Source organism: Triticum aestivum, chromosome 7B, assembly GCF_018294505.1.
Source record: "Triticum aestivum cultivar Chinese Spring chromosome 7B, IWGSC CS RefSeq v2.1, whole genome shotgun sequence".
NCBI lineage: Eukaryota > Viridiplantae > Streptophyta > Magnoliopsida > Poales > Poaceae > Triticum > Triticum aestivum.
The window spans coordinates 745,365,422-745,377,035 of NC_057813.1; the positions used below are offsets into that span (position 1 = coordinate 745,365,422).

Genomic DNA, 11,614 nt, shown 5'->3' on the forward strand with positions numbered 1-11,614 from the left:
CCACTCCTGCACTCGACCAGGGACTGTGTTCAAGCGAGCCATCAGTGACTCGAGGTCGTGCTGGAGTGTCTCCCCGGGCCAGAGCGTTGAGTCGATGCGAGATGTGGCGACCTTCAGCCTTGCGAGATAGTCCACGACAGCTGCGACACGAGACTCCAGTCGGAAAACATTCATGGCAACTTCGTCGTCCACCGGAGAATTGACGGGGTCAAGGTTTGGTTCCAGCCGGCTAGTCTCTTCTTCAAAGTCTTGACAAAATTCTGCAAGGGCGATCACCGAGTCAAGGCAACGGTCGAATGGAAAAATCACAGTTGAAAATGATTGTTGAGCATAAAGGTTTACCTTCAAGCATAAGGAACAGCTTCTTGGCAAGACCATTCAGGAAGGCCTCCAGATCATTTTTCTTCTCAAGAGCAGCTTTCAGATTGGTATTTTCTTGTTCAAGCTTGGTGACTGAAGCTAACTTCTCGTCGGCAAGCTTGATCCTCTCAGCTAGTTCAAGGTCTTTTTTCTGTTGGGCCTCCTTCACCTTACCTGCAAGTTACAGCAAGATCAGATTTTGAAACAAATAAAGGGAAAAGCAGTCGTCGAGGTCTCACCAAACATACCTTTGGTCTCCTCCTTTACATTCGTCAGATTCTCCTGAGCCAGCTTCAAATCCAGCTCGAGCTGAATGTGCTTGTTTTCCAGCTCAGTGTAGCGAGCCGCAAGGTCACAGGATCTCTGGGAAGAATCAATCGACTAAATGTTAAAGATAATTCACTTCCGAGTGGAACAGGAAAAATCATGCGTTTCTAAGACTACAGCCGAATACAAGCATTCGACCGTAGTCTCGGGGACTACACCCAGTGGGTGCACTCAGCGTGCCCCCACTAATCCTGTTGAAGACAGAATCGACCAGTCGACCTCAAAAAAAACAACAAGATGTATTCTTTAAGACTGTAATCGACTGCAAGCAGTCGACCACAGTCTCGGGGACTACACCCAGTGGGTGCACTCAGCGTGCCCCCAGCAGTTTGTGAAATCCATTCGCCGTAGTCGAATGACGGAGAGACTGAACTTATAAAGCCTAAGGCCGACTGCCAGCAGTCGACCTTAGCCTTGGGGACTACACCCAGTGGGTGCACTCAGCGTGCCCCCACCGGTTTGCGAAATCAATTCGCCATAGTCGAATGACGGAAAGACTGAACTTATAAAGCCTAAGGCCGACTGCTAGCAGTCGACCTTAGCCTTGGGGACTACACCCAGCGGGTGCACTCAGCGTGCCCCCGCCAACACGGAGTTTAAATCGACACACCCACTGGGTGATTACTATAAATTCTGGAAAGAAAAGTTTTTGATAGCATATCCTAATAGAACAAGTGGTGGTCGACTGACCTGAACATTGCTTTGGAGGGCGGAACTGGCGTTGTAAGCTGCCTGGCTCGCATCCCGGATGGTCTTCAACTGCTCCATCATGATCCTTGCCTGGCGTATCGCCTCCTTTGCGGCGCCAGCTTGGTCCTCTGGGACGTGGTGCGTCGTGAAGAGGGAGGGCTGCAGAGCACTCGTCAGCGGATCTGCGAAGGACACAGTGTGTCGAGTGGTGTTCTCTTCCTCCGCGACCAGGGTCTCAGGCACCGTCACATCCTGGAGCACCCTGCCGGCAGACGCTTTCCTACTCCTTCTGTGCTTCAGCGGTTCCTCATCTTCATCATCATCAGGGAGAGTGATAACAACATTGGATGGAGCTACAGAAAAGAATCAGAGTCAGAGATCATGAGTCAGTCGACTAGAAACGGTGTTAAGGGTATAGTACCAGGTTTTGAGGTTGCTGCGTCCTCCATCTCATGGTCGTCAGCCCGGGCTGAGGTCTCAGAAGTAGCAGCACTGCAACTCCAAGGAATCAGTCGACTAACTCTAGCGCCAACCAGAGATAAAGTTCATACAAAACAAGAAGACTTAAGCAGCATGTTTACCCTGATATGGTGGGGATGGACACCTTCATCTTCGGCAGGAGCTTGGTCGGCTTTGACGGGGCCGCCCTGGGCTGCTTCGACGCCTTTTCAGTCGGTGCCAGAGAGGTGGTCCGAGGGCGCTTGGTCGACTGTGTGACAGTCGCAACCCCCTTGCCACGTTCAGTCGCAGGGTCATGGACCGGCTTCGACCGCCTTTCCGAGCGAGGTGGTGCAACCTCCTCCTCCCCCTCTTCCTCGTCCTCCTCATCATCATCATCATCGTCATCATCATCATCATCATCCTCAGCGGCGTCCGAGTCCCACTCCTCCTCCTGGCTCTCGCCCCCGCTCGCTTCTCCCTCCTCAGTCGGAGCCTGTGCTCCGTTGGGCATCGAGTACAGCTCAGTGAGGGCCTGATAGACATCAAGACAAAGATCAATCGACCGATCGGCAGAGAAAACAGAAATAAATGTGACGAGAATACAATGGGAAGTGGAGCAGACATACCTTGTTTGGATCACTGTGGCAGTCGAGTGGAGGAATCCTTCTGGCTCCGCGAGGGTTATCCTTGTTCCCAGTAACAGCGGCCATCCACCTTTCCAGAGTGGCATCGTCGACTGTTTCTGGATTGACCCGAGTCACATCCTCATGTCCCGCAGTACAACCACATGCAATGGCTCCGGAACTGAAGAGGCTGGATACGACGCCTAAGGAAAACCTCCAGGAGATCCATACCCGTCACTCCCTCCCGAACCAACTGAACTACACGCTCCATCAGCATCTTCACGTCAGCTTTCTCCTCCGGAATCACCTTCAGAGAGGAGGGCTTGTTCACTCGGCCCATGGTGAACTGAGGGAGTCCACTCGACTGCCCCGGCGTCGACTGATCCTGGCAGTAGAACCAGGTCGACTGCCAGCCTCTGACTGACTCGGGAAATGTCATGGCTGGGAAGGTGCTCTTGTTCCTCACCTGGATCCCCAGACCCCCACACATTTGGACAACTCGGGTTTTTTCGTCGCCTGGGCTCGCCTTCTTCACGGTCTGAGAGCGACACGTGAATATGTGCTTGAACAAACCCCAATGCGGTCGACAACCCAGGAAACTCTCACACATGGACACAAACGCGGCAAGATAGGCGATAGAATTCGGGGTGAAGTGGTGGAGTTGCGCTCCAAAGAAGTTCAAGAAACAACGGAAGAAAAGGCTCGGCGACAAAGAAAATCCGCGGTCGACATGGGTAGCCAGAAGCACGCACTCACCCTCTTCCGGCTGGGGCTGCCACTCTTTCCCCGGAAGCCTCGCAGCTCCATGAGGGATCAGGCCCTCGTTGGCCATGTCGAGGAGATCCTTCTCCGTGATGGTCGACTGGATCCAATCTCCCTGGACCCAGCCTTTCGGCAGGCGAGATCTAGACGAAGACCCGCCACGACTGGTGGATCTCCCCTTCGCCTTCTCCGTCGCCGATGCCTTCTTTGCGCGTTCCAACGCCGCCGTCTTCTCCTTAACCATGGCTGCCGGCGGGACGTGCGAAGGGAAGTTGTGCGGAGGCGAGAGCGAGCGCGTTGGGCGGAGACGAAGGGAGCAGAGAGAGAATGCTGAGGCACTGTTCAAAAAACCCTCGCCGGGCGCATTTATAAGATCCCTTCCGAGTGGATGACAGGTGGGCCCGGTCGATCTAATCATATCCTGAACAGTTACGCGGACGCGATACGTGGCGAAAAAAGCGGCGCGGGGATCGAGGCGTCTATGCCCTGTCCCGTCCGAACACCGCGGTCCGCCCCGCTTCGCGCGCTTCCCCAAATTTCGCATCCCGCGGAATCCGCGAACGGCAGATCGGTCTGCCAAACGCGGGATTTCCTGCGATCCGTCGCTCGGAAATCGGCGAAGTCCAAAAGATCACTCGACGAAGGAAAAGAATGGATCGAGTCGACTGAAGAAAAGTTGCTCACTTTCAACAAAGATATTTTTTAGTTCAAAACAACGCACGACCAGTATGCGAAGGCTAATCGGAAACAACATCAACTCCTTCATCACTCAAGCCTCAATCCATTCGGGGGCTAATGATGGAGTCATGTACCTAGGGTAGGGTCACAGACCTGATCTAAGTACCCTGCCCAAGGACACCCTTAGAAGAAATCACCTTCCAGTCGACCTACGAGGGACTCACTCGACTGACTTGAAGGACTCGACCACGAAGACTCATTCGACCACCAGAAGGACAAGAGGCACTCTGCACTGCAACGGTCTGTAATTAAGTAGACTTTATGATAGTAAAGACACTTTATGTGGGGCGTTACCAGTAACGCCCCGGACTTAATGTACCTTAAACCCTCCATTATGTGGGCTGGCTGGGGTCCTGGCGCACTCTATATAAGCCACCCCCCTCCACAGGCAGAGGGGTTCGGCACCCTGCAATCCATATACACATAATCCACTCGACCGCCTCCGGGCTCCGAGACGTAGGGCTTTTACTTCCTCCGAGAAGGGCCTGAACTCGTACATCTCTTGTGTTTACAACCTCTCCATAGCTAGAACCTTGCCTCTCCATACCTACCCCCCACTCTACTGTCAGACTTAGATCCACGACATACACCACTAGGGCCGAGGCCGAATCTAGATATGCCCGCTATCTAGCGGGAGAGGGAAGGGAGCGTTGGAGGAACCGGATGAAGACGAGTTTCATCGTGATGATGCTCATCGTGATGACCGCAGGTCTCTTCTATGTGATGGTAGTTTAGATGATCGATATCGACTTGTAATGTGAAGACAAACTCGCTACTCGCGGTCTCGAGACTTGTAATATAATGTTCTATCTTTGTTCGGTCTTTTCAATTCGGAGACTAATATGATGAATTGTATTCGGAGACTAATATGATGAATTGTATTCGGAGACTAATATGATGAATTGTATTCAGAGACTAATCTTCTATTGTATTCGACGAATCTGTTGTTGATGTGTGCTGTCTATATTTTGTCCAATTATACATTTTGTAACCTGTGCAAAAAACAGAAAATAAAAAAATAAAAAAACCCTAATATTTATACTAATGGCGCATCACATGACAGTGCGCCATTAGTATGCCAAAGGATACTAATGGCGCATCATTAAACAGTGCGCCATTAGTATGCCGAAGTTACTAATGGCGCATCTTGTTGTAGTGCGCCATTAGTATGCCAAAGCACCTGGGTATACATGGCCCCTGGGAGGCATACTAATGGCGCACTGTTGTATATACTAATGGCGCATCTGAGGTGCGCCATTAGTACGATATACTAATGGCGCACCACTAATGCGCCATTAATGGTCAAATATTATGACATCGTTCTTTGGAATCCTATTGCCCGGGGCCTCCTGAACTAGTTCATCTTATCCGTTCCTAGTCACGCAAACATTAACAAACGAGAGACCCTCATGGGAGGGATATGATTGATTATCAATCACACCCTCGGTTGATACCTTTCAATTCTCCACTGATTGATCGGCATCTAGATTTCTTTTTGTAGTGCAGTTTTTGATCCCAAACCAGCATTTTCTGTTTATCCATTTCCGCGACAAGTGATTCTGTATGGTGGGAGTACATTTCTCTCCAAAAATTCATCGTTTCTTGTTCACTTATTTTTCATAGTACAGACTGATCACCTGCTCTTAGCTCATAATACCTCAAACTTAAGAGCATGACAGTGCATCCAAGAACCCGAGGAATCTCCCGTGTCAACACGCGATATTTATTTTCCATCTTTTCGCAAAAAAGAAATTTATTTTCCATCTGCCCGTATTTGTTTAGTAGCACTACTAAAAGTAAATATTTTATGCTAAAAAAGGCAAAAAATTTAACTAGCGGAAACAAATTCGCCCCACATTTCCGATTTAAGATGCGATTTCTAAAGGCACAAAGTAACTTATTTCCTTAGCAAAAAGTAGCAAAGCCAACATCATGGCCCAATCAGTCCTCCACCACTCCTTAATCCCACTTCTTTAATTAGTGATTACTAGTGTACTAATAAGGACCCTGACACGTGGGTCCCAGAAACATGTGGCCAGGGATTTCCCCGGCAGCTGACCGGAGAGAAAAAGCGCGGTGGGCCCGGCCTCACCAGCAGATATTAGCTGTCCGCCAAAGGTTCGGCCGGATGGGGGCGTGACGTGGCCGGCGCAAAAGCGCACGGAGCAAAACAGATCTTGTGGCTGGGAGCGTGCTTGCCCTTTGCTTCACGGTTGGGTCACGCCGCACCAACAAAGATGGATGGATGGTATCCCCACCTGCACCCCCATTCAGAAATAACCTTATCATGTCAGCTGGCCGTTTAGTACAGGCAGCAGCTTGGTGTGTCAAGATTAGGAAAAAAAAGATTAGTAGTATAACCTACCGTTGCATCAAGCAGAGCTCGTGTTTCCCCTCAACAACAGCAGCAAAGGGGCAGTGATTTCATCTTCATTTCACCGCACTAGCAACAATTTTGTGGCTGCAATTGTTGCGGGGGGTTTTCTCCCCTTTCCGGGAAACCCACTTAATAGTTTGATGCGCAATTGTTCCGCGTGATATATGGTCAATGCAAGGAATAGTCGTGCCTGCTTTTCAATTGAGTTGATTTGTGCTTCTTTTTCGTGGGTGTAGGGTGCCGAGTGTCCATTCAAACTCACGGAGTCTCCCAAACACAAGGAGGCGACAAAAACCGTGTCGAACCTTCTCGTCACCACGCGACCAAAAATATGTGACATCATAACACATATATAAAATGGACACTAAAATGTCTGAATATATGTGATAGAGAAAAGGAGAGAAACCTAGATTCAGACAAGCCGAGATATGGGAAGGCCACTTGCACGCCATGTTTTTAGAGTTGCGCTTATTCCAAAATTTACACTCGTCGGCACGATTTATCCGACATGCCAATTCGACGACGTAATAAATTTACACTCGTCGGCACGATTTATCCAACTGGCCGATTCAGATGCTTCCCTTTCTTTTCCAAAAAAAAAACTCATGATATGTATGGGTTATTTTGGAACTAGAGGAAACATGACAAGCACATTACTAATTGTTCGCAAAAATGATTCCTTTTGTCTGGAGCGCACGGTTCCTATCCAAGACGTACGAAGTCTCTCGAATAAGATCATGAAATTATCAAGTTAAAATGAGAAGAGATTCTTTTACTAGCCACACACTGTGAGGGCTAGAAATGTAACATCACCACTCATATCTCCTCAACAATTATATTCAGAGAAATACGTGTCAAAAACTATGTGGCCAAGACGAGAGGAGCCAATGTTAGACAAGCCGAGAAAGGGAAAGCCCACTCATGCCATGATGACATAATTGGCCTCATCTAAAATTCACCAACGTTGCTACAATTTATCCTAGAAATATCTCCAGAGGTTTGCTCCTGGCCTCTCATGTTCGAATGGCTCTAGATATCCATGGTTCTCCTTCGCCTCGCCCCCCTCCGTCTTCTCCACTTGCGCAAAAACGCCGAGACCCCCATGCGTTGTCACGTGGATCATTCCGCGTACCACGGTAACAGCATGTAATGCAACAATAATGTCCCATCAAACAAATCATGTACGAGACAATAAAACCATGAGAAACTTCGGTACCGTATTCCAAACCGTCGTATAAATCACGTCAGGATGATCAGACAGAAAAAACCGCACTCAAACCGTATCGCATAATCATTTGAAGTTTATGGCCAAAGAAAGTTACTGGTATTAAAATACACTTTTTTTTGGAGCTAGTAAGAAAATACACTTGTATATACACTTGGACACGTAGGCCGGGGAGAGCAGATAAGGGAGAAAAGCGCGCCCAATGGGAGGAAAGCAGCGAATGGGAGAGCCGGAAAAGGAAAGGGCGCGTGGGTCGCTGCGGGCGGGCCCGGGGAGGCCGGGGCGTCCACAGCCACGAGCTGGCCGGCGCTTCTGGAAATTTCGGGGCTCCGACAGGCGGGCCCCGCGCGTGACGTGGCCGGCCTCCCCGCCCCTCCTCCGGAAAATATATTTCCGCCGCTCCTCCACCCCACCTTCCTCCTCCTCCTCCTCCTCCGCGCTCCCTCCGCCTCCCTCGGCAGCACGTGCGCGCCCCGGCGGCCAGGCCCCTTTTAGCCGCGCCGCTCGCCGGAGCACCCCCGCTCGTTTCGCCTCTTTTTCTCTGGGTCGGTTTCTTTGGGTCGCGGTGCTTCGCCGGCCGGCTCCGGTCGTCGCCGAGGAGGGTGTTTTTTTGGCAGCTTCCTGGCCGATCCCGTCGTGAGCCGCTGCTTCCGTCCCCGCCTTCGCCGTCTGCCGGCGGTGGTGCCTGCCGCGTGCTTCGTTCGATCTCGGTGACGGGGAGGCCGAGATTCGGAACTCCGGGGAACGGCTCATGGCGTCCATGGCGCTCGCCGAGGTAAAGATCCATTTTTTCTGCTCGGTCCGCGCATTCGCTGGCCGTTCTCGCCTGCTGCGAATCTTCACTTGCGCAGTAAAAACATTTGTTTTTTTGGAGGGATTTACCTCGCAGATTTCTGTTCTTCACGGCTTCTCCGATAGATAATTTGCCAAATGGAGTTTTTATTTATTTATTTATTTCTGCAATTATTACCAGTAGCACCTCGTCTTTCAACTTTTTTGGGAGGGATTTTTATCCATTTCTCTAAATGGCCTGTTTCTAGATACTTCTGTTTTGGGAGGGCACAGACCACACCACCGGAACATCTTTAGAGGCTTCGAGAACTAGAGATGGGGAGGACACTACTTCCGTATTTCATATTTTAGGTAGAGCCACCTACCAAGCATGCCAGGAAGCCACAGAAACAAATCCAGAAACAATGGATGGCGCTTTCCATCCTAGGTAAAATTCTGTTTAGCGCTGCACTTTTACAGTGTTGACTGTAAAATTACTGCTAGTAGTTACAGTGTTCATTTAATTCATGAATGGTTGGTTGAGGACCAATCAGCATAGCTCACTTTTGTTACTAGCAGCAGTGGTTGATACTGTAGTAGATTTTTACCAGTACTCCAGTAGCAATTCTGAATGCTGATCCTGTTTAATCAGAAGCATAAGTAACTTTTGCTCAAATTATGCTGCAATGTTCAGTTACCCCCTGTGGTGAGATTTGCCATTATTTTGACTTGCTGAATAATTACTGCTGGTCTGTGGAACTGTTTGCAGCCATGGTCAGCAATGTGTTTTGGGCTGGCTGTAGTACTGATATTGTTTCTTCTGTTCTTGCCTCCAGGAAAGGGATGCCTTGGATTCCTCTAGGTTGCGTATCAGCCAAGGGCTATCGGTGGATGTCGCAATGCAGCCCAATGAGGAGGGAATGGGTGAGCATCCTGTCAAGGTACCCATTTCTTACTCAAGTTTTGAGATCTAAGAGCAAATGCAAGTTTGTCCCATCGGCATATCATATATCATCGCCATGATGCCTAATGACATTTTTCTTGCTTTGATTAGCCTAGGAAGCCATACACGATCACGAAGCAGAGGGAGAAGTGGACGGAGGAAGAGCATGAGAAGTTCCTGGAGGCGCTGAAGCTGTATGGCCGGTCCTGGCGTCAGATACAAGGTGTGTGCAGCCTTATATGTATAACGCATCTATTATCAGAATTTAAAGTAGTTGAAATGGTGATTCTGATTCATCGGAACTGTTCTTTAGAACACATTGGCACAAAGACCGCTGTCCAAATCCGAAGCCATGCCCAGAAGTTTTTCTCAAAGGTGACTATGGCCCTTCCTGTAGTTATGATACATTTGGCCTGTATGCCACTCTGTAGACAGCGGTTTATGTTATATGTTTGTATTATACATGATGTACTTGTAGAAGCAGAATTGGTGGCAGCTAATTTGAACCATTTGAATGTCGACCGTGTTTTCTCATGCGGGGTTGCTTATCGTGCAGGTGGTGCGTGAACCTGGTGCTAAAATTGAGATCGAGATCCCTCCCCCCAGGCCAAAGAGGAAACCAGTACATCCATATCCTCGCAAGCGTGCGAACTCCTGCAATGGAGCAAACCTAGCAAATGGGCAATCCAAGCTTGCTCCTATGTCATCTTCTTCTGGTTCTGACCAAGAGAATGGTTCTCCTGTGTCGGTGCTATCTGCGATGCAGTCGGATGCTTTTGGATCATCGATGTCAAACCCGTCATCTCGCAGTACCTCCCCAGAGTCGTCAGATGAGGAGAACAGTGTTCTTCCAATGGTGAACGGAGGGGAAGGTCAACAAACAGGGATAGATCAACCCCACAAGGTAAACAACCATCATTCAGCCCAGTTAGGTGCACTGCTGAACAGCCTTATTGAATGACCACTTGAACTTATTGGAGTGCTCTTGTTTCTTTTGCAGGAAGCTGATCAGGAAAACAAAGATACGGGTACCTCTGAAGAGGATTCTTCTGATGAGGTACAGGTAACAAGCGTGAAGCTGTTCGGGAAGACGGTCGTCATCCCAGACCCGAGGAAAAGATGCTCCCCGGATACAGGCTCAGGGCATGAAAATGGAGAGCAAACCTCACAATCCTCTAACAAAGGAACATCACAAGCCCCACTGGCTGTAGAGATTCCAACACATACAAAGGGAGAGCAAATCTCACAATCCTCTAACAAGGCAACATCACCAGCCCCATTGGCTGTAGAGGTTCCGACGTATACAAATGGAGAGCAAATCTCAGAGTTCTCTAACAAGGCAACATCACAAGCCCCATTGGCTGTAGAGATTCAAGCATACGCTGCGCCGACAAGTGGGTGGGTTCTTCCATACAATTCATTCCCGCTCCATTTCGGGGAATCAGCGGAAGCCAGAATTGCCCGTTTGCACATGTGGTGGCCATACTATGGGTTTCCTATGGTCCATCCAAGTGGACCGAGTGCAGTGGCACACAACGGAAAAGCTACTGATGAGAGCGAAGCTGCGAAGAGCCCTCCAGTTGAATCAAGCTCGGACTTCAATGACAATACTCAGGCAACAGCCAGCAAGCAGTGGAAAGTGCTTGAGTCGCTTGGAACAGCGCAGGCCCCTCCGTCGGTTTCTAATTTTCAGCTTAAACCAAGCATGAACTCGGCCTTCGTGAGAGTGAAGCCGATCATCAGCAGCGGAGATGAGCCGGTGAGGGGGTTCGCGCCGTACAAAAGATGTAGAGTCGAATGACGAAAGCGGGGATCTTCTTCCCCGTTTCTAATTTAACTATGAACCCTAGGAGGAGCCTGTTCCACATATTCCTTTGCTCCGGTGCTATTCTTAGGTTTTACTTGCACATAGAGGTTGGCGGCGGTCTGGCCCGGGAAATGCGCGTTGTTTCCTGCTTGCGCCTTGTAATGAGCAGGGCACAGGTGGTTGCTGTAAGTGCTTGTAGGATAAAAGCAGGAGGTTTTGTAGGGATGCCAATTCTCTCTCTCTCATGTTGTTGATGTAAAAGCAAAGAATTTTTGTGTCACTCTTGTTGATTCCTAATGGAAATCGATTTCTCTGAATGAATGAATGAGGCTGGCATGTTTGGTTGTTGCTGGGTGTTGTGTTGGTAAGAGTCTGAAGATGCTGGTGCCTTTTGTTCTGAGCATGCAGGCAGAGCTTGGCCGTGTTGTTTCAGAGTGGGACATGGCAGGAAACATTGTTCCTCATTGGTAGCAATTGCATGCCTTCGAATATTTCAAGCCATGGCTGCTAAATTCAATTCTATTAAGTGGGAAATTATGAATCTCTTTCT

At 49.4% G+C, this 11,614-nt stretch overlaps 1 protein-coding gene across 1 annotated transcript; it reads left to right on the forward strand.

Moving 5' to 3' along the window:
• Nucleotides 1-8,086: 8,086 nt before the first annotated feature.
• LOC123159960 (protein LHY) lies at nucleotides 8,087-11,381 on the forward strand (the record flags this gene model as incomplete). Its single annotated transcript, XM_044577770.1, is given in 6 exon segments — nucleotides 8,087-8,318; nucleotides 9,151-9,255; nucleotides 9,369-9,480; nucleotides 9,571-9,632; nucleotides 9,814-10,161; nucleotides 10,258-11,381. Coding segments are annotated over 6 exon segments (1,452 nt in total). The 3' UTR covers nucleotides 11,059-11,381.
• Between the last annotated feature and the right edge of the window lie 233 nt (nucleotides 11,382-11,614).